General features: G+C 40.1%; 2 protein-coding genes across 10 annotated transcripts in view; both read left to right on the top strand.

The window, feature by feature from the left end:
• The window catches only part of LOC310902832 (uncharacterized protein), a 109,598-nt gene extending 93,089 nt beyond the window's left edge, over window positions 1-16,509 (top strand). Inside the window, exons 13-15 of one of the 2 annotated variants that reach the window (XR_014587029.1) lie at window positions 5,755-5,823; window positions 7,336-7,458; window positions 8,556-13,836. Coding sequence is in view for 1 of the 2 variants with exons in the window: in XM_083844961.1 (XP_083701087.1) it covers window positions 13,844-13,902; window positions 15,641-15,660 (79 nt within the window). In the remaining variant the exon portion in view is untranslated. The other variant, XM_083844961.1, reaches the window with a different exon arrangement.
• Window positions 16,510-16,652: 143 nt separating this feature from the next.
• SORBS1 (sorbin and SH3 domain containing 1) overlaps window positions 16,653-27,680 on the top strand; it is a 120,858-nt gene continuing 109,830 nt past the window's right edge. For all 8 annotated transcript variants that reach the window (XM_083844906.1, XM_083844877.1, XM_083844905.1 and 5 more), the window contains exon 1: window positions 16,653-27,628. The gene's annotated coding sequence lies outside the window, so the exon portion shown is untranslated. The remainder of the gene's footprint in view (window positions 27,629-27,680) is intronic.

Consider the following 27,680-nt stretch of genomic DNA (forward strand, 5'->3'; position numbering starts at 1 on the left):
CAGGCTTTGCATTTGTGCGCTCCTAATCGGAAGTGATGACAAGCCCTTGAACAGAGCACTGTTGTCCTTGTCCTCATGAAATATTTTATCCCCTCTGATATCGTTGGACATGCAACTGTAATAAATGCCAGTTTCTGCCATTGGATATGTGTAGAAGCTGATCGCTGTTATCTTTGTGCAGGAACACCTCGCAGTGACATCTGTGGCTGTGCTGAACACGATTTCCTCCATTTCATGGGAATAAGATGATGCTTGTGCATTATTAAAAGGGCCTAACAAGTTTCCTGGGGAGAGGATGTGAAGTGCAGTGTACAACAGTATTTATGTAATTAGCTCCTTGGGATTTTAATGAAAAATGCTGCTATTTTGCAACCATAATTTTCATTTTCTGGCAGCCTCAGGGTAACAGGGAGACTGTAAATAGAACAGGGCCCCTAAACTTGTTTCTGATAGAAAAAGTGGATGATGTTGCTGTCTTGAAGTGATGATTAGCTGGGATGTGATCAAGATTTTAGTGTATAATCATGAGGATTTAGTGTTTTGTCATCACAGAGTCATTCCAAGGGTGAGACATAGTGTGAAACTTCACCCCTGCCCCACTTCGCGCCCCCCCCCCCCCCCTTTTTTTTGAGAATAGTTAAAGGAAATTTAGAAAACAAGCAGCAGGAGCCGAGTCAGAATATGTGTATTGGCTTTGACTTCCCACTGCACCCTCTTTCACATGGAGTTAGGTCAGACACCTGGTCAGACACTGGATCTCTTTCGATGGAGGGTGGGATTAAGTCCTAAGCAGACTTTGCCAAAGAATTTTTACATGTCTTATAGTATGCCTTGGACACAGTCATTATGTTATCTTCCACACATTTCAAATGCTTTGTGTGGTTCAGTCCTGTATGTTTTTCCTTCAGACAAAATTTTCAGGTCACCTGCCAAATGGTGACGATGGAGAATACAGGCTGAATGAGGCAGTCTGAAGGACTCCTGGGGGTTAGATAAAACCTTGCTGGTGGCATTGTATTTCTTGACAAAGTTCTGTCTGTCATGTGTCCCCGAAAGTGTGCAGGTGTGGTCTTGTCTTGTAATGATCGATCTGTTTTCCTTGAGTTGCAGCTATCTTATTGCAGCTTCAGAACAGCTTAGGTCCTCTTGGTTCCAAGACAATTTCTGGGAGAGTTTCTCAGGTCAATGGCTTAGTGTCTCTTGCCCTGTTGCCTTCTCCCACAGAACAGAAATATTCTAGTGACCTCAAAACTAATGCATTCCAGCATCTCTGGTTGGAGACACTGACATTTTTGGCGATGTAGTTTTGGAACATTATTCTCTGTTCATTCCCACCATCTTTAGGGAGGCTTCTAGCAGAAGTTAGAACTTGGAAGCATGTGCTGGAAGCTAACTCCTCCAGAAACACCAGAGAGACAAGTTTTGCTTTTTATACCATAGTACCCCCAGTGAAGTCAAAACAGATTTCTGTCTGTACATAAAGGGAAAGCATGTCATTGTCTGACTAATTATGAACCTTTATCTGTACTGCCTTAATCAGACCGCTGAAGTTCATGTTTATTTACTGAAGTTTCTCATGATCTGTGGCTACTGCTATATGTCAAACGCTTACAAACAAGTTTCACTGTGGCATTTCACATCTGAAATTTTCAAAAAATTTTCTATAGTGAAAAAAATATATATTTGGCTTATTCCCCCTACATTATTGTAGATTTCCTTCCCAAATCTTTGGATGTGATTATTTAGTTGAAACCAGTTCTTGCTCATACAAATAATCTTGCTCATACAAATAAGTTGAATATGCCGCTGTTGTGAATATAAGGTTGTCTCCATTATCCTGGGATGTATTTCATAAGGTTTGTTAAAAGTGACAAATAATTGGCTCTGCACTGAGATGGACAAAGAAATATATTGGGTCTTGACATTGGTACATTTCCATTGCATGGGGTGAAGAGCCAAATCTGCAAGTTTAAGGTCCGGATTGCGTAGTCTGTAAAGTACTCTTGTTCATTTGTATTGAATATTGTTTTACCTGAAACAATGTAAGGAATTGGACTAGTTACAATGCCTTATGTATCAAAGATATTGCATCTCATTCTTAACTACACTGGTGTAAATCTGGAGTAATACTCTTAGAGTGAAGGTGTTGGCTCCAGTGTAATGAAGATCAGAAGCTTGTATAGAATCTGTCTGAGAGAAACTCAGGTATCTGAGGGCTTGAAATTCCAGTGTTGGTAAACAAAAGCAGATAGAAGTGAAGTAAAATTATGCGTTAGTATTGGTATTGTGGCATTACACTATAAACTGGTGTAACACCATTAGCTTGAGAAGATACTTTCACTGTACCAGTTGAGGATCTGGTCTTTTGAGCCTTTATATACTCCAATTAATTCTGCTAATATCATAATAGGTTATCTTAATTACTTCTAAAAATGTTCTCTTCATTTTCCAGATGGTGCCCTGGATATGATGGGAACTTGCCCACTCAATTTTGCCTTCCATGGGCTGATAACAATCTGTTTATAAAAGATTTAAAATCCTCTCTTCCTACATTCATGTTCTGCTTTGGCCTTGTTTATTCACAACTGAATGCCTCTGATTATTGTAGCTGTCATGTGCTCAGTATTTGATGCTTTGCATAGCAGAATTAGAATAAACTGACTGTGCTATAAGATGTTCAGTGTATACTTAAAGCAATGACCATTTAGCTATCTTATTTTCTTAGCAATATTTTAAAGATTAATCATAGAGAGTGATGTAAGCCAAGAAAAAGATGGTGGAAATAGATCAGAAATTACATATTTTTCCTGATGATGTTTGCTTGAAATTAATACTTTGGTAACTTGTTGCAGAATTCACAACAACCGCAAATAACTTGTTTTGTGATCAGATATGCAAGGCTAAACTTGCTGAGCCCATTTCTTGCTCTTTGATTAGACTATAGTAAGCCGTCTAATGATTAATACCAGTGGCAGATGTGGCTATGTTTCCCTTGGGGTTTGGAGGGGTGGTTGCTCATTTGATAAACCCCAGGCGGGGCCGGTGATTCAGTGTTGTGTCAACTTCTAAGCAGCTCAACAACAGCCTCTGTCCCCCCAGTAGGGGACATCTGGGGGGAATCCCTGAAGCTCAGGCAGGTCTGCCTTGCCCATATGCAGCCTAAGACAGCTCCTCAGAAAGGGTTACCTGGTCACTGTGCAGGGGAGCAGACCTTTGCTGGGCCATGTTTATCAACAGTTATGCCTTGGCTAAGTAGATAGGGCCTTTGAGCAAGGCTCAGATTTGACAACTGAAATAGTGCTTTTCACGCTTCAGCCTCAAGCATGAATTAAATTTCTCAAACTCGCATCTGAGATGATGTCAGCAAATGAGTCTTGTTCCTGAAGGAAAGGGGGTTGTCTTCTGTGCTATTTATTGTAGCACTTTGTGTATCCTCTGTACCTCCTTAGTTGTGTATATATGTTTTTAGTTACTTTCTAGGATGTATTTCACATTGCTTGGTCCTTTGTACATCAGCACGAAGAGAAGATTAAATTCTGTCATTCTGACTGGGAATTGTTCGGAGCAAGATGTACACTCATCTTGCTCCCACTGGGGCAATCGTTTATACTGCTCACCCAGTTGCTTGTCGTTGTACCCAGGGATACGTAACTTTTTACCTAAAGGGAAAATTATTTTCTTATTGCATTGCTTGGGTAGTTTGGCTTTAGGTATAGATGTTTGGTGACAGAGCACTTTTGGAACTGCTGAAATAAAAACAGTAAATAATTTGTAGCAGGTTTGATTCCATTGATTCCTGTTTTTCAGTGTTAAACTATTTGTTAGTTAGCCTTAGTTGCATATAATTTTTATATATGGTGATTCATTCGTTTGTATTGTGATTGTTTCAGTCATGAGTCAAGGTCTTCACGTCCAGGATTTCCACAAATGCAAAAACAAACAAACAAAAACCAAACAAACGACACCTTAGACCTGCTTAGATCTATCCTACTTTACATGTAGAACAAATGTGAAATTATTATTAAATACAGTTCAATTGGTTTTGAAAGTGGATTTTTGTGCTAGCATCACAGAGAATGCATAAAGTCTATCTTCTGTGCCATGTAGATATTCAGTATTACAGCCAGAGATGGGGAGGCCATATGCAGTGAACTGTCCCAGGTGACACAAAAGATTTCATTTGGCTGGGGGCTGCCTCAAGCCAACACAGGTGGTGTTCTTTCATTTACAATAGCTCCCTTTAAAATATAAATGACTGCATTTATAACATCAGCTCCTTTTTTCTCTCTAGAATACCCCCGCTCAAGTTACGTTACACATAACAAATGTTCTCACTCCCTTGAGAATTAGTTTAATTACTGATATAGGTGGGTAAAGGATACATTGTGTCTGAGATATTAATTTTACCATGCTTTAATTAAGAAGTCAAGTGTGAAAGGCTGCAGAACATCTTCGATGTAAAGGTGCTGAACAGAGTGGTGGAAGGATAGAAGGCTCTGACACTGTGAGGCTTTTACTGTCTGCAGGAGTATTGGTTTTCCTTCTGCATCTCATTACAGTGAAGTTTGCATCTGGAAAATACATGCTGTCTTTCATTCAGTCATCGTATTTTCTAACATTAAAGGCTTTTAAGTCCAGAATCATCTGAGCACCAAAATCATGTGGCTTTTGCCTTTCAAAGGTGCTGGCCACTCCTAGGTACCACTTGTTCCCATTAGAGCTGTCAGCATCACGTTCTCTCAACCAACATGTTTGAAGAATGGGGCTGCAAATATCCCGTGCCCCTGTGCTCTGGCAGTGGGGCGTGAGGGGGATGTGAAGGGAGTATTCACCAGAGGGTACCAAGTGCTGCCACTTCTGAACATCCAGTTGTTTCTTCCTTATGGCTTACTGTGAGTGTGGGTGGATTCCTTTCAGCATGTAATTTGGAAGTCTTGTTTCTTGCTAACTCAAAAATCAAGGAAATGGACTTGGAAAACATTCAGGAAGAAAGAAGTAAAAAATGGGGAGGCAGAAGGAAGGAATGTCTCATAACAAGATTACAGAAAACTAGACAGTGAGTGCCTTGCAATAGGGGGGGCAGGACATCATCAAATGGGTGTGTTTTGCTTGCCTTGGAAGCTGCAGCAGCCATAGATAAATGGGTATAGATAGGAACAGATGTTCACTGGATAGCAATTGAAAGTTTCCTCAAAAATTAACCTGTTATATGTTCAGAAAGACTAGGTGATGAAGTAGAGCAGAACTGTCACTCTCCAAACATCTGTAGAGAGGACAGATGATGATTTTTATTTACATCTTTTTCATCATTTATTGTCTATATGAAATGCTGACTTATTATGATGTTTTTGTGATGTGATATACAGAAAGTTTCTTTACAGAAACTTTTTTCCTCTTTATTGTATTTTCTGTAGCTGTTTTCTGTGAGTAGTGGCTATTCTCCTTATTACTTTTAAAGGACAGTAATGGTTCAGCTATGCCACTGCCTTCCTTTGTATCCCTGGAGGAAAACTGGTGTAATACTGGAAAAACACAGAGTTAAATATTTAACATGTACTATTGAATGTTCTCGCTGAAAAAATCAGGAACACTTCCAAGCAGTGAAAGCAGACTTTCCTTTCCTGTAGTTAAGTTTTGCTGTTTAACCTTCAAAACTACAGCTTGCTTGGTCATTATTTTAACATGGTTAAACATTAAAAATCATGAGTCCTCAGTTTCTCAAGTGCTCTGACCAGGGCTGCTTATCCTTTCCAGGTGATAGACTTAGTGGAGAAATCTCATGCAGAACATTAATGCTGAAACATATAATACATTTTTTTCAAGGTAAGGGGCTGATATTTTTCCTCTGCACTTGGGCTTAGAAGTACGAGTTCAATGCTTGCTCTTTTAGTCAGAAAGGTAATGTTAATAAATATTGCGATTTGGTATTGATGCTACAGTAACTCCTTTAGGCAAAATCAGAATAGCATTCCTATTGTGTTAAAACAGACATAGCCAACCCCTTTCATATTTGCTGAGGACTTGACTTGTACTTTCAACAAATCTAAGAAGAAATATCACCCTCTTAACAAATTTCTTCCTTGTCTTAACTGTGTTTACTGTAACTTGGCTTAACTCTGTTTGCTTTTTTTTTTTTTTAATGTGGCAGCAGCAGGAATTTATATTAGATAATGTTTTTTGACTTACATTGGAGTCTTTTTATCATTAACAGAGTTTCTAACTAACTTTTAACGGCAAAGTCTGCTGTGAGAGTACATGAATTAGACAACCTACTGTGCTTTCAGAGAGGCTTTTTATTTGTTTTTAATCTAATTCAAGATCTATTCAAATCTATTTCCCTCAGTAACGCATAATTTTCCAAAAAATCAACCCCTCACAGGGAAAGCCCAGGAGACACATATTACCTATTGTATACTTCTCATCATCTCTTTTAACTCTTAACGTAGTAAGCAAAATGACTTTAGCTATACAAAACCGTGGGTGCTCCCTAGGACAGGGATTGTAGTCCTGCTTCTGTTAACTATACCAAAGTACTACCCCTAGCCACAGCTGTAAATGTGCTCTGAGGAAATGCCTCCTTTTCTGCTGCTGACTTGAAAAGTCACTGCCAGTCTCTGCTGAGATTTTTTTTCTTTAAAAAAGGTGCACAAAGAGGGTTTTTTTCTCTCTTAACAGAGTGATATGTTCAAAACACATATTTATTCTGTCTTCCTGATTGTCTCAGGTGTCAAGGCTTCTGCCTTCATTCACTGGGAATCTCTGCTAAAGTTCTGATCTTTGAAGAGCAGTGCAGGTATCAGCTTTGATGAATCAGGAGGTGTAAAGCCTGTGACCCTGAACTGGAAGGACTAGATTGGTTAATACACTATTTCTGGTGTGGTATTGTTGAAGCTTGTCTGTATATGTAAAAACTATGCAAGGTGATATGGAGTTAGTCCTACAGAAAGAAAATAATGTTTGTTTGTTTGTTTGTTTTAATTCTGATTACTTGCACTTGTACAGTAGCATCACAAAGCAAGAGAGGTTTTGGCATTTGCATGAGGCACGTGCTTCTGCCCACAAACAGCCAGTAAGATAAGTCAATAAAAACAAGCCATGCAAGGCATGAATTGCTTAGAGGTAGAAGAGACCTATTAGGCTATCTAGCCCTCCTGCATGCCAGCAAAGAATAGTTTCATTTGGATTTGCTTTAGAGGACAGAAGAATAGCTGAGGAAAACATAGGATAGCATTTTTCTGGGTGATAGGGTGGAAGCCCCTCTGTGCTTCAGTTTTTACATTTGCATCTACCTTTGAACCTTTTAAGCAGTAATAGCACACATTTTTTTTTTTTCAGGATCTTTGAATTAAAGTCTAACAACAGGCTGAACTGGGGCAGTTCTGATTGCACAGATGTGCGATTTTGCTCTGTGGTGATTTTTTCTCATTGAAGAAGAAAAAGAAGTAAAGGCAAAAATCTGTGAGTATGGTTATCTGTGAGAGTGCAAGTGTGTGTGTGTGTGTTTGACAGATCTGTCCATGTTATGCTAATTGCGAGAACAAAATGGCTACTCTGCCTGACCATGGGGAAGGAATTTTACAAAGGCAACACATTGCAAAGAGAACAAAGGCCTCACTGCGTTGTGGCTCTGTGCAGCACACTTGTTAATGCAAAGCAAGCTACCATTTCCTATTAAAGTAGTGTCTCACATTCGTGAGAGGCTGTAATGCAAAGTGATTTAACTTACTGGGAGCTGATGCATCTAGTCCTGGCACAGACATATGAGGTCTCTGTGGTCAAAAAGGCAGGCAAACATGTTGGAGCTGGTGTTTTAAGCAGCTTCATCTGGTGACTGGACAGGGAATTGCAGGCACATTTGTTTCATTGCAATAATTTCTTGCATTATTCCCCCTTTTGTCTGTTATTGTTTCTTTACCAGTATTTGTGTTTGAATAGAAAAAGAATTCAGTGGTAAATTATGGGCATGTCCCACTTCTTTCCAGGCCTGACATGTTTATATATACAAAGAATTATGGATGAATTAAAGAGGACCAAAGAAGCTCAGAAATTCTTTGGAAAAGCTTGTCAGATTTTTAATTAATGGGCATGTAGAAGAGGGAATGAAATCTGTTGCTTAATACCATAATAGGCAGTGCAGTGCTTCTGCTTCTCTCTGTCATCCTTAACAGACGGATTTATTTTTGGTAATGAGACATTTATCTCTTTTGCATCTATTAAAAACCAATTCCAGTGTCAAAAATCAGTTGGAAATAATATGAAGAATGTTAGTGGTGAAATGTGTTTGGGTTTTTTTGGATGTTTGTCAGAGGTCTGCCAAATCCTGAGGATCCCCTTTCACTTTATTTTAGTGTATTTTTGCCTTGCTGCAATTTGCATTTCCAGATGATTAAGGTGTTATCTTGATTGCACCAAAAAATGGTGTGAATATTTAGATTCTGTAAAGAGGTGTAATAGAATTACTTGCAGGACAGTAATTAATATACTGTCAGTATCAGTAAGTGTTTTTCGACATTTTTTCTGTGTGTGGACCCTTAATTGTTTGTTTGTTTTTTTAGCCCCAGATCCCCCCAGTACCTGACTTAAGCCCCTTGGCAGCAGGCTTGCTTTTCTTCATTCACAGAAAACCACTGAAAAATATCAGTGGTAAGCGGCAGCCTCGTTCAGCTCACCTGGTGCCATGGAGGAGTCCACACAGAAGTAATTGTGGTAAAAGAGTGCCCATTAGTAAAAATAAATAAATATATAAACATATTGGTTCTGCGTGCATTTCTTACCCTGATTCGAAGCAATTCAGTTAGGAAAGTATTTTCATACTTGTGGACTGGGTCATTAATGTCATATGTAAGCAGGTCAACGAGCAGACCAGTTTTCTTTATCTGCCAATAGAGAAGCTTGTGTGGGCTCTAGATGAATGCAATGCATTTTTATAGGCATTTGTTTGAAATCCTGTGGGATTTATTAGATGCCCCTTAATAGATTTTCAAACTATTCTATGGCATTCTGAGGGTGTGATGTAATTTTCCTAGTGAGATCTGAAGTGCTTGACAACTGGTGAAAAAACAACTGCTTTCTTTTAGGTTTATAAATAAGCATTTTTTTAAACAATCTGTTTGGTGCCTCCGTGCACTTCCATTTTGTTTGCTGTAGAAGAGAGGAAACGGCCAGGATATCAGAAAGGCTTAGTGATGCGAAATGACCTAAAAGCTTATTCCAGGAAGTTTATTTTCAGAAAGTGTTGAGTATTCAAACTTTGAGAACCCTTTAAATATTTGTGATTCACACCAGGCATTCCTTTCAGTCTTGGTCGATAAGCATCTTGTAAAGGTGACGTAAGACAAAATGGATTGATGCACAGAATGCTTTGACTTTTTAGCTGATAAAGTGCTAATTATAAGTAAGAACTTTAACCTGTCTAGTAACAGAACCACAGATAACAAACATTAAAAGGTTACTATTCCAGATGAGTTATTTCATCCAACTCCATGGGTGAAACATCTTTTCCATGGAAGAAATTGCATCCTTTGTAGAAGTAATTCTCTTCTGTACAGTACAAATTCTACAATTGTCCTTACCTACCCATTTCCTTCCATTCTTTGGTTCATGCATAAAAGTTATTCTCTCCATTTGGCTACTGCTGCAGCCTCTATTTCTATGTACTATAAACAGTGCTACCCTTTCTTCCCTCTGTCCTCCTACACACACTTTTGAACGGCTCTGGTTGCTAGGATTACAGTACTCATAAGGCTGGGGATGGGAAATGTCCCTTCGTCATCAGCTTCCTTTTGTGATCTTCTGTTCTTCTTTGCATTACTGACGTCATTTTTTCCAAAGACATTTGTTGTAAGACCTTTCAGCAGTGCTGTTGCTGCTGCTGCTGTGCTCCTCAATGCTCTTCCTGGCTTTTTTGTTTCAAAGGCATGGAAAGTCAGTGACTAAGCTGGAGAAAATGACTTAATTTCGTTCTGTGCTGTGAGTTGAACCTTCAGTGTCTTGCCTGGGGCTATTTTCATTTGTGATGAAAAGGGGCAAGCACTCCAAAACGGCAGAGGCAGTGACAGTTTTCTCTTCCCTCTTCTTCGTCTCTGCTCCCCCATACTCAAGTTTTACAGACATGGATGCTGACTCTGTGGTGCATCACATACAGTGCAGAGGTGGGCATATTTCTACTTCACAGGAAGGTGCGTGGAAAATGACAGCCTTCATATTGCTACAAGTGGCACAGCAGCCGTCCTTTGATGTGCAAGACTAATTTTTGCAGGCCAGAATTGAAATGGTGTTAGACTCTTGTGGGTAGCAGGATGGATATACATGGTCTTTGCTTTCTAACATGTGCTTCTATTCCATGAGGGCACTGTTTTTTATTATTATTATTATTTTTAAATTTAATTTCTGCTTTAAAGGCTTAAAAGGGGTGATAGAAGTATAGACTGGGAGGATGAGCAGAGAGTGTGTGAAAAGCTCAAAGCTCATGGTCGAGATTGGTTTGAGAGGAGGCAATGAAGTGGAATAGTTATGAATGAGATTTCTGCATGAGATGCAGGAAAGATTGCCCAGAATATATCTCATTGTACCTCCAGCAGCTTCCAGTATCATAACATCTTTGTTCTTGGTATCCAGGATGTGCTCTTTTGCTGTCAATATTTTGATATCCAAACATTTCCACCCTTGTATGTAATTTAGAAAATTTACTTGAACTCTAAAATAGTGTCCCAGTCAGAACATATGTTCTGTACATTATTTATACTATTTAATTTAAAAGATAGTAATTCCAATATTTTACTTCATCTTTCTCAAGCTGTCTGGAAGCTGCATGGCTGCCACATAAGCAGGTTAGGCTGTTGTGCTTGCCAGAGAGGAAATGTGTACATACTTTGCCCTCACCAGACCATTCTGCAGGGAGCAGGCAGCATCCTGGACACTGTTTCTTCAAGCTGTAATCCAGCAGTTTGAAAGTAGAATTTGGTTGTGCTGTTACTGCCCTTCTGGCTGTAAGGAATGTAGTTGTAATATGTGCTTGATCCTCAGGGATATCTGTAGGAAGCATGTGTTCGTGATTGAACTTAATTGGGCTCTCAAAGAATTTCTCCTCTGTGGCAAACCAGTGGAAATAACAGTCCTTTGGCACTCCAAATCAACATTAGATAAGAGTGGTTCATGTCAGAGTTGCTTATCTAATGGCAACACTAACTGTTACTGCTATTCATAATGATGTGTGCTCCAGTTATACTTATGTGTTTTGCTGTCTTCTGGCAAGTGGAAACTCTGTCAATTTCCTTGAGTAATGTTCTTGGAGTCAGGGCTTATGTATTTTGCTTCATGTTCTCTGTCTTTGGACTCTACATTTTAGCCAAAACCATCCAGTAGTTTTTCTTGAAATGAGGTCTGACTTTTGTTTGTTTGTTTCTATTTTCAGAAGCTTTTTTTTTTTTTTTTTCAAAGTATGGCTGAGGATAGGGTGTGATTTGAGTCAAAAAGCTGTTTTTGCAGGTAAACAATCCAAGTTTGACACATTACAGGTAACCTGTACTCAACATTTCCTCCTCAGGTAAATCAATAGAAAAGAAAAAAAGTGTTGTACCTCTATGTTTTCCATAACAGCACTGGCATTAGAGCAAGAGTAAGTAAGATTATGACTTGAGTAGGCTTGGTTGACCCCCCACCCCATGGAAAGACAGACAGCCAATCTGGGCTGGCAAAAATGTGTCTGTTGGTGGAAGAGGCTTTAGGGTAACAGTGGTATCACACCATGTCTTACAGGTATACCCAGTAGTGTTATGGCATGGTTATGGGTTGCACTGTCTGATGTGGCAGGCTTGATGCATTGAATTGTGAGGAGAATGAGCCTTAGAACCTGAGGAAAGGGGAAGAGAGGTGAGATGTGTGTAGTGCCTTAGTCCTTGCTTCTGGGTTAATGTAATTGGTGAGGTGGATTGGTTCCTGAGAGGAAGGAAGAGGTAGGAACACCTGAAGGATTTTACTTGCTACCCAAAACAACACTGCTGAAAGGGAGAAACTCCTCACTGACTGGCAAGGACATACCAATGAGTGCACAAACCTTACAACTGAGAAGGAAGGGCAGGACAGAAAAGACAGGCTGTCTCATGCGGAGCAGCTCCCCGGGGGCCTGCTAGTGCACGGGGCAACAGGCGTGAGGGATCACTTGCCAGTGTAGGCCGGAGCCCTTCCCGCTGGCTGGAAGCGTTCTCGGGAGACTTTTTCTTCTTCCTATTTCTGGACTGCAATTGTCCTGACAGGGATAGAACTTGTACGATGAGAAAGGGAAGTTTGGATGTAATATATTCAGCTGAAGGAATACTTTAGTCCTATAATGCCCTTCCCGCAGGGGAGAAGCTGGTGTCTTTTCCCCATCCAGAGGTACCTATGGGCTACCATTTGAGAAGCCCATAAAGAAAGAAGCAGGAAGGAGGTTTTCAGTTTCAAAAAGCGCCTACTTCTGTATTGCAAACTGACAGGTTTTCGTTGGGAATATACAGGACCCTTGTCATGGTTGTAGCACAATGATGTTGCTAAACTGTGAGCTCTCCCCATTCTGAGGCTCTGTGGCAGGGGGACAGCTTGGCGTATAGGCCCTGCTCGTATCATCCACACTGGACTTGGAGAGCAGCAGTAGAAATCTGCTGCTTGCTGGCATTTCTGATCACTTGTCTATGGTGGCAACAGCAGAGAATGGATTTCCCATCTGCTATCACTTGCAGTTGAAGATATGTAGAGAACTGCCTGTTGTGGGCAGGGAAATGGATGGGTGAGTTCCCCCTATACGGCCTTAATGAGGTCAGAAACACCTAGAACCTAGACTTAAATTTGAGCAGAAATTCTGAAAGCAGAACTTCTGCAGGGGTTAGATCTCACTGAAATGCTCTAGACAGCTTTTGTAGATCTGTCTTTCTGGGCAGCTGTTTTCCCACTTGATTCTTAGGGAGATGTTCAGGAAGAGACAGGCAAGAGACAGGAGGAGGCACATTTCTGAGAGACTGTAAGATGGAGAAGCAGCAGTATAGTGTCCACAGGAGAGAGCTGGCCCTGTGGCATACCCACTGTATCCCTACATGTGCATATCCACAAGCTGCATCCTCTGCCAGTAGGAAGACACCTGACCAAACAGCAATAGCCCCAACTGCAACACAGACGTCTCTCTTCATGAGTTTTGTCCTAGTCCTGTCTCACGAGCATCTTTGTATTAAATGCAATGTAGTAAGAGTAGTGTTAAAACATCAGTATGCATCAATTAAGCTGTGATTTATGTGATGACCTGGGAGAATTCAACTGTTTACTGACTTTCATGGTATTTTTAGGGTGTGTAGAACACTAGAAAATTTTCGAAGATGGTGAATAGAAGTTATCCTGTATGAGTTGCGTATTTCACACTATTTTAACCTGCTCTGGAATCCAGTATCTTCTTGTTACCAAGCAAGCCTGTGTCTAATATATTAGATCAAAACATATTTCTGTTTCCAAATGCTAACAGCAGCACATTCAGTTCTCTGGATTTCAGCAGCTAAAGTGGGTGTTGCAGGAAGTTTGGCACTGTTTCTCTTTACCGAATAATAAACACAGATGATGTTGCTTTGGGTTTCATGTAGACATGGAGGCTCTTTCCTCATAAAAGCATATTCATAGTCAAATGGTGACTTTTAGCTTTTAAAAAATAACAATAGTAGTTGAAGTAGATAGACTAGAAAAAATTGTATAGATTTCTCACAGACCCCAGTGTCATGGTGGTTTCTTCTGTTTTAGACTAAGAGACTATTTTATAGTTCATTTTTCCAACAGATACGTTAGATTATTATATTGTAAAACACTTGCTGCTTTTCTCTTTTTCCAGGAGGAGGCCAGGGTATACCTGTGGAGCTGTGGCTTCTCTTTCTGCAAGCTCTGCCAAAGGTATGTACTTTATGCATTGTTACACTCCCCAGTATTCATCTCAAACACAGTATGGAAACTTTCAGAAAAATGACTTGCGAAGCCATTGGTAGAAGAATACTTGCTTGATTTTGAATGCAATATTTTAAACACCAGATATATATCTTCCTCAGAAAGTTGCACTGAATTAGAATTAAACTTGAGAATTCAAGTCAGTCTGTACATCATTTACCACCCTGCTTGCACTGTCTACTGTGAATGATGTTCAAGACTGGGCTTTGTGGTAATAGAAAAACACTTGGTTTCAGAGGCTTCAGGACAAGAACAAAACTATATAGCGTGTATACACTGGCTTCAAAATCATGGCCAGTGTCTGGAACAGGCTCCCCAGGGAAGTAGTCACTGCACCAAGCCTGTCTGAATTTAAGAAGCGTTTGGACTGTGCACTTAGTCACATGGTCTAAAATTTTGGGTAGACCTGTGTGGTGCCAGGAGTTGGACTCGATGATCACTATGGGTCCCTTCCAACTCAAGATATTCTACGATTCTGTGTTGATTAACATGATTCCCTAGGGTCATGCCCTAACTTAGTTATCACTCCTGGGCAAATGCAAGACATAGTGGAAGTGCTGTGTCCTTCACGTGCTGAATCTGAGAGTCTCCCTAGACCTCTGTAAGGAGGTCTTGTTTTCTAATCAAGGACTGAGTCAAGGTTGTACTGCTCCTCCTCAGCAGCTTGGTACCTGAAGCGGTTCTACCAGGAGAATTGCCTCAGGTGGAGAAAGTGCTTTCAGCAGATGTGTAAGATTTTGACCTAAAGATAGGATGGCAAAGTAAATAAGAACCTGATGTTCAAAGGTTCAAAGCTGTTCCTGCTGTCTAGTTTGTTTTATAACTTGGAAGAATTGAAATAGCTTTTGTGGCGATAATTGTTAGCATATGATTACGGAGTTAAGAATAAAGAATAGCTTTTTTCTATAAAAGTTACTATGAAACATCAGAATATAATTTCATATTTCCAGTTTTTCTGAACTAATGTAAATAACTCTGTAGTCTGATGATTAGTTTCTATTTAATTCTATAGGATGCTGCAAAATTCCTGAGTAAAATTCTGTGGTTTGTAACAAACTCTGGATTTCCATGTGTCTGCTTTGTCAGCTTGGCAATGTCTGCCCGGTAGCAGAGAAAGCAATGTTGGATGAGGAACAGTGGGACTGATTTATTTATTTATTTATTCATTCATTTTGGGTTTTTTTTGCCTTTTGAGCAGAGAGCAGGAAGTGGTTCCTTTGAACCGTCACAACACATAAGCTTTTACTGCTGCAGTTTGTGCTCCCCTCTGTACCTTCTAGCCCCCCGCCACTTCCTCCACATAATTTGTTGTTGGTTACATGTAGAGGGTGCCCCAGTTCCTCAATGAGCCATGGGCAGGGAATATGCTCAGTCTGCCTTTCAATATCCCAAGAACAGTGAATGGTTTCTAGTTCTGCATTTGGAAAGCCAGATATTCCCTGACCCTGTGTGAACTCACCAGTGCTTTTCTCCCTCCATAGACCCCTCTTTTCAGTGAGGAAGAAAGAACTGAGAGTGATTCAGAACTAATTTACACAAAGTTTTCCCAAGTAATTCTCAACCACCCATGGGTTTTCCTGGAGGAGCAATATACAATAGGCTTTTGTCTCCAAATGGATTTATTTATTATTTTTGGATATAAATGCCCAGCTTGACCCCGATCTTAAAGGGTTTTTTTGTCTCTGAGGCATAGCAGTTCGTCCTTGAAACCTTCTGAAGATGGGACTCTTCTGTGAATACACGAGGTATCATAAATCGTTCAGTACTAGAATTAATGCAAATTATTCTAATTATATCTGATTCAGAGCTTGTTACATTTTAAAGGAACTAGAGACAAAGCAAAGTGGTCATGAAAGAAGTTTTATAGTTTCTACAGAAAGATATTTTTGTGAATTAGATATGGATTCCTTGACAAAAACAATGAGGTGGTGGAGGGGGAGGAGGGGGCAACAGGTTTGCAGTTCCTACAAGCTGTGAGCACTAAATAAGCTGTGTAAAATTAGTTGTTAACTATTCATTTTAACTATTCATTTGGGTACTTGAAACCGTGTTCTTCAGAGGCAAAATAGAATAACTAACAGCTCTCAATCTTATTTTCTTCACTTCGAATTACTTTGTGTTAAGCATGAAGGCATTGTACCACTTGTCCAGCTGTTGATAAAACAATTATTTTAATTTGAAAATAATGTTGTTCAAATAATAACTTCACCAAGAGGCTTATATTCTTCTACTTAAAAGTGTTTTTTGATGGTCTCTGACTGGGCAGAATAAGAGAGTGGACTTTCAATGTGGTCTGTTTGAAGATCCTTCATGTTTTAGTTTGATCGTAAGTATTTGGCCTTGTAGAACACAGCTTTCACATGTAAGCTCTGGTATTTGATGAGATGAAAAGTTAATGAAAATTATTATAGCTCCAGGGAATGTGTTTCTGATAGCAGTTAGTATAGGTAGAGGACTGCAGCCAGTTTTCTTGCAAGAGCCGAATGCTTGCAACTGAGTGAGAATCTCTGTAAACAGTTCAGCTTCCAGTCATACGGGAGCAGATATTCTGAAGTGTTTCAGTTCTGATCTTTCCAAATTCTATGCCCCTAGCTCATCTTCACTTAGGAGCCTTGCCTCTCTCTGCCCCTATAATACTTCTAACTTGATAAATAGTGGACAACTTTCTTCCTAAAGAGTTATTGTCACTAAAATCTAAACCCTGAAAATTGTGCTAGTCACAGGTAAACAAACTTTGACTGGTACTGAAATCTTGTCGCGCACAATCATGAAAATGGGAGAAAAGGGGGTTCTTAGCTCATCTGTTTTACAGCCGTGATGATATATCTGTGTTCCCTGCAATACTGCTTGGTCAAATCTACTTTTAAATTGCTACAGTGGTGGTTTATGAAACTGAAGAAACTGTATAAAGTCCATGAGATTTGACTGTAATAGGATTTTTTCATAACAGAGTCATCTTTTGCATTTTAGACTGACTTCTCTTTGATACAGCTCCTCTTCTTTCCTACTGCCCACTGACAATTGTCAAACCTTCTTAATTCATCACTTAGTCAAATCTCTTTCAAGGATAAAATATCGTATTAGTGAAACTGTATAAAAATTCATAGGAAAAAGATCCTGACCCTAAGATGTAGTATTGGAGGTAGATAGCTAGACAGGAGCCCCCTTCCACTCCTTGTTTCAGAGCCCCTACAAGCATGCCACAGTTGCAATTCTTAATATATCCCTGGATTTCATGTCAACAGTGCACAAATTGTTGAGATTAAGGGATAAGACTTGTCATCACCAGCTTCACCATCAGTAGCAACCTGATACAGAGAGAACATGAGCAGAACAAACCCCAAAGATATCTATTTGTGCAGGTTGTGGAAATTTATGTTGTGGTTTGTCTCTATGAGTGTTAACCTGAGGCTAGATGACATGAAGACCTAAGATGCTTGCTGCCCTATTGCATATTCTCCGTTAGCATCACCATATTTTATTCATTGGCCCCGAGGCCCAGACATCATACATTCCCTGTTTGCTTGAGCATTCATTGTGTAGTGTCAGTGATGAATCATCTGGCTCCTATTTGGTCCATGAAATAAAAACTGTGTGTCCAATCTGCTACTGGGTTTTCTCTTTCAGAATTATTTCTAACACGGGTTGTGATACACTCAAAGAAAAATCATGCCAAGAGTGGAGTGGAAAATGGACAGAACCATTCTAGAGTCTTCAGCCAACATTAAAGAGGAAACAAAAATTTGAATTACTTCTTTAAAATCGTGTTAATGTGGAGGTCTGGATATAGATAACATAACGGAGATAAGGCTCAATGGTTGAAGCTGAGCCTACATCCATAGCACCAAGCTCTTGAGCTCTATGCTGATTCAAAAATGGAAAGAGGAGATATGGCCATTTCCAGTGTTATGGTGGATGTTTGTGGACCATTTCAACTATTGCATCCTTTAACATTGAGACTGCAGTGTCACCAAACAGCTGCATTTATTTATTTATTTATTATTCCAGAAGCTTCTGACAGTCAGCAAGGATTGTATCCAAACAGTCTCACTGAGTAGTAGCGCACAGCTTGTTCCAGCAAATGCATTATTACCTATTAAACATTTATACAGCAGTATAAAGTTAGACAAGGATTCACAAACATAAATAAGACCTGTTCTTTGCACTGTAGAGCTTCCAGTCTAAATCATGCCCAGACGATGACATACAGCACAGCTGCTTGTAGGAGGAAGGGTGAGAACAGTTTGAAAGAGAAGTCATTTCTGAGGAGATGGTGACTGGAGAAGGGGATTTGCAAGTCTATGAAATAAAAAATGAAAAGGTGCAAAACAGAGTGAAAATAGGTTTAGGAGGTAGTAAGGAACAAAAAAGAAGTTGTTAGTTATAAGATAAATTTAACATGAAATAGATTGGAGAATTCTCTGTTTTTACCATTTTTTCAACATTCAAGCTGGATGGGACACTCTAAGTGGCTTTCTACCAACTTTCTCTGCATAATAGCAGAATGGAATAAAGTCTGTGGAAGTCTCTGTCTTGAAAAGCAATTAATATAATTTCTTTGGTCTGCCCTGATCAAAACACAACAGTGTTCCTTCAATACCTATTGATCTGAGCTTTGCACTTTATCCTGAACAAGCGCTCATTATGCTGCACCCGGGAAGCTTCTTTTTTTTGACTGGGAACTTCCAGTACTGGATTTATTCTCTCTAGGTTCATTCAATCTATGTTCCCTCTCAGCTTTTCTTTTATTATTATCATTATTTTTCTTACAGCAGTATCAAGGAATTGAAGAATGAAGGGTTGCACAGATGTTTGTATCTGTTGCCTGGAGCCTGTCCTATAAGGGAGCTGCAGAAAGCAGTGCCTGATTAGTCTAGTGAACTGTATGGGAAGAGAGAAATAATGGTATTATTATGGGGCTGGCTCTAAGCAAACCTGTCTAGGGCACAGGTATTCTCTGGTCTCAAAAACCAGGCTGACTCCACTGTGGCATTGTGGCACTGCTGAGAGAAAGAGTACGTAAAACAGAGGGTTAGTTGGTGTTGAGAAAGGAGTGGCACCTTCCATGAGCATCAGTTTCTATTTTTCCTCTTTGCTCTCTGTTGACAGCATCAGGAGCAGCGGGGCTCCTCAGCAGCTTTGACACAGCCAGATCCATCATTCAGATGCATTCAATTTTGCCCATACTGCTAGGAAGCTTTTAGCCTGTTAAAACCAGCTAGTGCTAGTTCTTAGTAGTCCATACAAGTAATTTCATGGCAGTACTGTGAAATTATGTAGGTTTCTGCAAATTTCGTTTATGTTACCTTGAGGTTTCATCTAAGATCTAGGCATGGAGCAAGTACAGTGAAAGACAATTGCCACTATGAGGAGGGTGCACTGTGAATATACAGACTCGCTGTATGTAGCATTACAGACTTGCTATATGTAGCGTTAATGTAGATTTTTGCCTGTTTTTGAAAAAGCAGAATATGAAGTGACTTAGCTGAAGTCATCGAGAGTCATCAACTCTGGGCAAGGCTGAAAATGAAACTAAAGTCTTTGCCTGGGGCTTCTCAGTGCCTATACACCCACCCATTATGTCCCCGCAGTAAATCTGTGTGTGGCATTTGGAAAGCAAAATTTTTCTTTGCCCCAGGACTGCACTTAATGATCTCAGACCATTACTTTTTTTTCTCACTCCCACGGTCATTTTTAATACATAGCTATCAGAGGAGTTACTAAACATTTGGCTGAATGCAGCAATTTTTATCAGAGCGTTCATGGAATGTGAGAAATCACACGCTGGAGAGCTACTTGCACAGAGGCAGCAAATTCGGGAGCAAGCTGTCAGGAAAGGGACGTCCTGTCACCAGCTCTTGTACTCCGACACAGTTACCAGCAAAGTGAGCAGTTGGTCACGCCATCCGTCCTGCCTGGCCGGCTCTTCCAGCTCAAGTCCATTTGTGAGCAGTGTAACAAAGGCCACGGCAGGGAGGACAGACGCACAGACAGCATAGCTACTGGGTAGTCCCTGCCTGCGGCTGGGACCAGAGTGAGGGCTTTAAAGAACCAAGTCCCTGTCAACAAGGACTCCATAGACTGTCTCCATGTAAGTCTGTCTAGAGCACTCTGCCCCTGGTTTGGGCAAAACCTGGGTGACTTAGTTTCATGTTTCTGAGAGCTTCATCTGATCCTTTGGAAGCTGCTAGAAATTCATAGTCTTATCTGCTGTTTGTGGCAGAGCTGACCAACCAGCCTACGTGGCACAGTTACATGCTCCTTTGTAGACTGATGGCACTTTCAGGATTTGGCCTAGGTGAGTAGTCCTGCTCAGAGAAACATCATACTGCATGGGAGGGGATGCAGCCAGCCTTCTCCCAACAAAACCAATCTCTACATAAGAGTAGCTGAATTTGTCATATCCTAAAGCTGGGATTACAGTATCCGTCCAGCTAAGGTGTGTTCCTTTTACATTTAATTTAGGTAGCATAAGGCTGTGAAATTGTCTTGAATTGGCTTGATATTGAAAGCAGTTTTGGAAACGTGAAGCAGAGCAAAGGTAATTTGTGTAAAAGTATAGGGCCACTGCAGGCTCTGGTGCCAAGGACAGACAGCTGGAGAGGGAAATGTCACAGAGAAGGGGGATGGGGCACATGAGATATCCGTAAACTGAAGATTTCTATTTCCAAATCACAGTTTAGTGGCAGCTAGAAAACAAGGGAAAGAGATAGAAAAGAAAGTGGCAAATAATTGAGATAATAAGTAATTCTGCTTAGCAAAATATTGCTAAGAAATAAAATTTCATTCCTGGAAAGAAAACAAAAAGTGCCAGACTAAAGCTGGTGATGTGGAGGTGAAATGGGAACCAAAGGCTGTGCCAAGGTTAAACCTTTTTTTCCTTCCCGCATATTATCACAGGGAAAAGTCAAAAAAAAGTTTTTCTCCTGTTCTGGAACCAAGCTCTGTAGATTGATAAAGCTTGCACTATTTCAGGTTTGGATCTGAAAGATCAAGGAGATAAATTGTTATTTGCATGGGAACAAATGGGGGGATGGCGAGAAAATAAAGGGTGAAGCACATGGGAAACATCTGCTCCGAGGAGGCTCTTTAGAAATAAGCCTCAGCAAGAGGGCAGGAGAAGCAGCTGTGCTGCTTGCAGGAGACCACCAGAGCTGCAATGACAAAGAGGAGAGAAGAGGAGAGCTAGTGATAAGGTTTCAGCCAGACCTGAGAAACAGACAGAGTAAGGACCTAGACCACAACTTCGTGGCTGAGGTGCCTCTCTAGTCTAGACTGAAGGTGAAAATCTGGAGGGTGTGTGAGTAGTGCACTGCCTTTAACCCAGACCTAGCTCAGGGAAAGGTATAGGGCACTGGATTTGTGCTGAAAGCAGGGTAGGTAGTTAGTTTACAGAATGATTTACCAGAAATGGTGCCTCCTTCACAAAATGGATCTTAGCACCCTGTAATCACAAGGGAACTGAGCTCTCTGGAGAACACCCAACCATCCAAAGAGGGATGGTGCTAGGTTAGGGCTTCCAAACTCTGCTTTTTGCTGTGTGAGAGGTTCTTTAGGTGACCTTGACCAGAGCACTTATGAGTAGATTCAGGTGTTTGGTTCCAACTCTTCAGAAGTGCCAGGTGCACTGGCACTCCAGACATACAGACAATCCTACTTGTTCCCAAATATTTGTCTTACCTGAATGTGTCTTGTTCTCTTGGCTTCTACTTGGTAAAAGATTTCCAACTCTAAGAAATTTCACTTCTAAGTTCTTCTATGGAGCTATCTTTTCATGACTAGTGTGAACTGATCCAAATCAGGGCTAGCACTGGTGAGGTAAATTGGGAACTGATCCAGCTAAAAACTTATCCATCAAATACAAAATGCAGATATTCAGTATTATATACATCATATATACATCATATATTTTGCAAAATACAAATACTGATGCAGGGAAGTTGCTTTGTGTTGTCTTAAGGAGGAGAGGTGCCCAGCTGCTGCTTTCCCAGAAGTGCTGATCCATTTCTTGTATTTGACCTTGAGGCTTCTGGTACTGATAAAGGCTTTTAGATTAAGTAAATCAATGATCTGACCAGTGGTGGCACCTCCCAGCTCCTGTTTTTTCTGAAAAGTAAAAAATTTTCCCTGCATTGCTAAAATTAAACTGTCTTTCTCTAGTTGTCTGTTTTTTTTCCACACTGCTTTTGGGAGACAGATCCAAAGCCCACTGAAAGCAATAATAGGATTCATGTTACTGATAGCAGACTTTGGATCAGTAATAAACTCAGTTATTGTGCCTGGGGATTGTACTGTTTATACTCCACAGCTCAGTCTCTATATCTCATAATGTATAATAAAAGATAAGTTGGAATAAAATTCATCCTATGTACCCAATTGTCTCTTATTACCCTTCGAATTTATGGGAAGTCTTCCTACACTTAAAGACCACAATTGCCCTAGAATTGATCTAATCCCTATTTTCATAAATCTTTTTTGGATGAAAGCACCTCAAAGTGCTCTACAATGACTGTTCATTCCAGTACAAGTCTTTCTGTGGTTGTGCTACACCACCATTCCCATAATGAACCACAAGAAATGCAGTTGTGGAATTGCTTCCTTAGTAGTTGAAAAGAACTATCCACAGATGGGAAGAGTTGTTAATACTGCGTTTTGGTTGAGACTAGTATTTTTTTTCCAGGCTAGGTGGGCTGCAGAAAGAAAAAATGACAAAACTTTCCATGAACCACAATAAAAGAAAGTTTTGCCTCCCTGGTGAGAAGAGCCACTCCCAAAGCAGAATGCTTTCAGGGCAGGTGCAGAAGTTAGCTGGAAGGGAGAGGCTCCATGCTCCAAAGAACAGATTCAGACCATCGAGATTCTGTTCAGCATCTCTGATGCTTGGCTGCATTTCCTCAGATTGCCAGATTTCTGAGTTAGGTCAATCTCTGATTTTATGCAGCATGTGCATTTTGTGGAAGAATCCTGAGACACTTGAGCCCTCTGTGCTCAGGATGGATATTAAAATATCCCATTGGACTTCCATATAAATCAATTTCCTTGGTCAAGAAAGATGCTGGGCATGGGCACCCTGCTCGTCTCTGTTGAGGAAGTGCTTATTTTTTTGACAAGATTGCACTGCTGAAAAAAGAATTAGTGTGTTAGGTTGAAAGTGGTGATTGAGAGTTTATCCAAACGTACCGCGCTTAAAGTCCAGGATCATGTTTGATTTTTAAGGAAAACAGATTTGCTTGCAGATGCTAGTTAAGGAGCAGTGGCCCTTCATTATCTGTTAGCTTCTGTGATGAGAGACCAGTTAGGATATAACTTGTCCACCAACAGCCCTTCAGTGGTCTTTGTCTCTGTGAAAGCACAAAGCTGTTTTTCAAGGTAGACTATAGAGATGGCTTGAAAAATTCTAACATGGCAAAATATGGGAAAGATCCTACGAGCCCCCTCATTATGTCATAGAAATGATGGTCTAAAGCCAAAGTTAATAATCTGGGTATTGATAAGATCACTGGGAATTTTCCGAAGATAATAACATCACTAGTAAATCAGCGCATGCCATTTCAGAACCAAAAACTGGAAAGTCATTGTTTTGATACATGTAGCCATCCAGTCTGTTTATATTGCAGCTCCTCTCTCCCTCTCAATATTTAATTTGAAGTAGTTATGAGTGTTTCCGGAAAGAAACGATTGCTAATGAAAACTGTAAAACAATGTGGCAAAATAAGATCTTACATTTTAATGGCAGGATTAACTATGCTATGTTTTCAAAACTGGGAAAAAATATTTTTCACTTTTCAACTTTTAGATCCATTTTTGCCATGAAAATCATTCTACAATTTCGCCTTCCCTCACCTGAATACCTTTGCTTTCCTTTCTTTTTCATTTCTTTGCTCCATCCAATGGAAGAGGGGCAAGGAGGACTTGGGAGAAACTTACTGATACACCTAAACTAATTTATTACTTAAAAATTAAAAAAAAAAAAAAAAGAGACAATACAAAAACTCTGAGGAACTGTACAGAAAATCTTACCGGGTTACAGTTGCTGCAATAAATTATATTAAGCTGCTTTAGATCATAATGCAGGTATAATTCTTGTCAACTGGGCATACAGAAGTCTATATGGGTGGACCCTCAGACCCTCTAGTGACTCTCCTGATCTGTACAAGTCCATGTGTTTGAAGGCTTTGTGCTAAGGCACTTGTTCAGAGGAGAAGAGCATCATTCACTGAACCACTATCTCCCTCTGTAACACCTGAGGGACTTCCTATTCAGCTCTTGAATTGTCACAAGTCTGCTTATTTTAGTAGATTTTGGTGCAGTTGCTGTATAAGGAGGTATGTCCATGGATGTGAGCATCCAAGAACCTATCCCGTCAGTGCCCTGAGCTTTCATTCACCTGCTGAACAGAGGATCTGGTTGCACCTTGGCTGTTTGGATAAACTAGATTCCACTGCCTTGTAGTTACATGGGTTACTCCATCACTAGTTCCCTGAATGTCTTCTGCCAGGAGGTGTAGTTGCAACTACATGAAGGTAATGACATTTCCTCTGATCTTCTCTTGATTTACCATGTGACTCTTATTTAAAAGAGGGAAAGAAAGGGGTAATGGATGGAAATAGCATTTTTAGTCAAGCCTTGAAGAAGGGAAGGTAGGACTGTATTTAGGAAAGGCAAATTTTCTCAAAGTGACTTTTAATTCTGTTGGTTCTCTAGCAGTAAGTGCATGATAAAGTGAAAGAGAAAGGATGGACTTGTCAAGACACAGTGGTAAAGAAGACTCAGGGCTACAGTTTGCTTCTGTGAATGGGTCAAAGACCAGAACTTGAAGATTGTTCAGGTGTTCCTCCTGTGCAGGAGGAAGGAGAACATCGGTTCTTGCTTTAGCTTCCCCTACACTTGCTATGGAGGGGATGTTACATGCTCTTCAGGATGGGTAAAGTGAGAGAGTATAGAACTAGGAAAGTCTTGATTTTTCCAGAGTCTTGAGTTTTCCAGAAGGCTCTTTCAATATAGGCATGAAGCCTTGCACAGGAGGCACTCACTTTCTGAGGTAGACCAAAAGGTCTGTGATTTGATAATATGCAGCTTTCTGAGGTTTGTGATTTGATTCTGGTGAACTGATTTGTTTCTGGTGACCATGCTTCTTGCACGAGCAGGAAGGCTTGACCAGCCCAGGATTTAGAAACCAGCTTTCTCTTCATGAGGTGTTTTGCAGCTTAGAGGAACTGTCTGGCAAAGGTGGTAGCAGAACTTTCTTTTGATATGAAAAAAAAATCCGACAAAGAGAACAACAGTACCAGACCTTAGCCTGGAGATTGCTTACACAAGAAGTAACCAAAAATAGGCAGCATTTGAATTCTACAGTGTGTACGGAAGGCAGTAAATATTTATCTGTCCTTTCCTTCCCTTTGAAATAAACACTAAGGACTTCACTGTCATTCAGACGATCTCTGTTTCTATACTAACCCAGCTCTTTAAGGGAGACATCTATTTCCTATTACAACCATATAGAGGCCTTGAACTAAAATATTTTGCATGCTTTTGCAGGCCTACAGGAAACATTAAACACACAAAGACAGACAAACAGCTCTTAAGCCCCAGTTTCAAATTAAGTGGAGAAGGGAAGCAGAGTTTGTGGCTGCTTTTCTCAGACACAGTCTGAAAAGGATCTCGAGTCAATAGGTTTATTTTGCATAGAAGTATCTTGTTTCTGAATATTAATTAACACCAGCTGTTGAACCAGCAGAGCTAGTGGGCAATTTCGCCTTTTGCCACACAGTGAATGCTTGGCTACTACAAGTCTATTTTTAAAGTATGTCTCTCATTTAAAAGAAAAAAATAGGAACCTTGATTGTCCAGCTCTTTGCTGCTCTAAGAACAGTCATTACCTAGTGATCGTCTGCTTGTCTTACATTGAAAACTGCTAACTGACAGTATATAAAAGTCCCATATGTATTTAAATTAGCTTTGATGTTAAATATCAGATTTCACTACCAGAAAGCGTTAGCTAGTGTAACTGTAGGCAAATGGACAGAGAACAGAAAATAGGAGAAATGGCTTCTGAAATCTATTAGGGAAAAACTGTTAGTGAGAAATTTTGCATGTGAAGTAGTTATACTGGAGTGAATGATACAGCAGGGAAGAGACGTAGGCAGCAATGTGAAAATCAGGACACTTCAGGTGCTGCCTTTGAGGAAGCACAAAGTCACTTCAGGCCAGCTTTTAAGGGCAGTATCCGACTGTCTCATTTTGGTTAGTGGTCAGAATTTCTAAATAGTTTGATGCTTGGAATCTTAATGTACATAGTTAATGCCCTATTTGTGAAATAGACCTAATACTACTGACAATTTCCCATTAAAGGAAATTCACTGTAGTGAAAATTAGGTAAACGAGAATATAAGACCACAGGTGTGGCTCAAAGACCCTCCTAATCCAGTCTGCTGTCTTGGCACTGGCCAGTGTTACAGGTTTAGGGAAAGAGTTAATGTAGAAGGCAAATGCAAACTGCTACTTCACCTGAGGTATCTGCACCTTCTAGTAACTTATGGCCAAAAACTTTCCAAGCTAAGTGTTTTAGTTTAGGATTATACTTCTTTTTTCTTTTTTTAATATATATATATTTCATTTTTGAGCTTGCTTACAGAGCAGAGATCCACAAGCTCCTGTGGCAATGAGGTTTGCAGTCCAATTATGTACTCTATGAAAAGGTATTGTCCTTTGTTCTAAAACTTCTGCCTGTGGATTTCTTTCAGTGCCCTGTAGTTCTTGTGTTACCAGAAGGAATGAGCCACCATTCCCAGATTAGCGGATTTGATGCATTTCAAGATTTCGTAGAGCTCTCTCATTTCCCCTCTCTCAACACTTTCTCAGACTGAAGAATCCTCGCTTATTCAGCATTTCCTTGTCAAGAGACAGTTGTAGGTCTTTGATTGTTGTTACCCCCTTCTTCTCTTCCTTATCTAGTTTTAACTTTGAGGTGCTAATCTGTAAGAGGCACGCTATCAATTCTAAATGTTGCTATTCATGAATTAATACTTGCTGTTTGCTTGGGACTTCTTGATGGGCAGTATTTCTAGATGAATAGAGTACTACATTACATGCAGATTTAAGCCTCAGAAAGTGCACACGTACTCACACTAGCTCTTGCGGGGAGGCGAAGGAGGATCTTCTAGGGATCTATTTCCCCTAATACAGTGTAATGATTTTGAAAACGGAGAGATAACTATCCAGTATGTTATATTAATTTCTGAGCTGAATTAAAGACAGATTTCCTTTCCTTTTCTTCAACATTGCAGACTAAGAATGAAATTAAGAAGAAAAAATGTTTTTCTTATAAAGATTCCAGAACTAAACTATTTTACACCCAGGAAACTTAATCAAAAACTGCCTGGACATCCTTTTCCTTTCTATGGCAGCTGTTTCCACTCTGTATTTTAATGAGTGGGCTGAACTTAAACCTTTGGGGAAGGGCTTTCCTTTCCTTTTGCCCCCCCCCCTCCTGGCATCAGTACGTAAAAGGCTGCACTACACTATCGTGCTCTGTGCTTCTGGTGAATGAGTAAATGCCTGTGGCTGGACAGCCCAAAGGAAGGGCTACATCATGTTCTCAGCTGGTTAAGCTCCTTAATGCAAGCTTTTTAAAAATTTCCTGGATGTTCATCTGACGTGATTTTGGCTGCAAGAAGTAAGTATTTAAAACCTCAGAAGATTTAAGACCTTTCCAATCTCTTCTAATT

This window comes from Anser anser, assembly GCF_964211835.1.
Source record: "Anser anser genome assembly, chromosome: 7".
NCBI classification, from domain to species: domain Eukaryota; kingdom Metazoa; phylum Chordata; class Aves; order Anseriformes; family Anatidae; genus Anser; species Anser anser.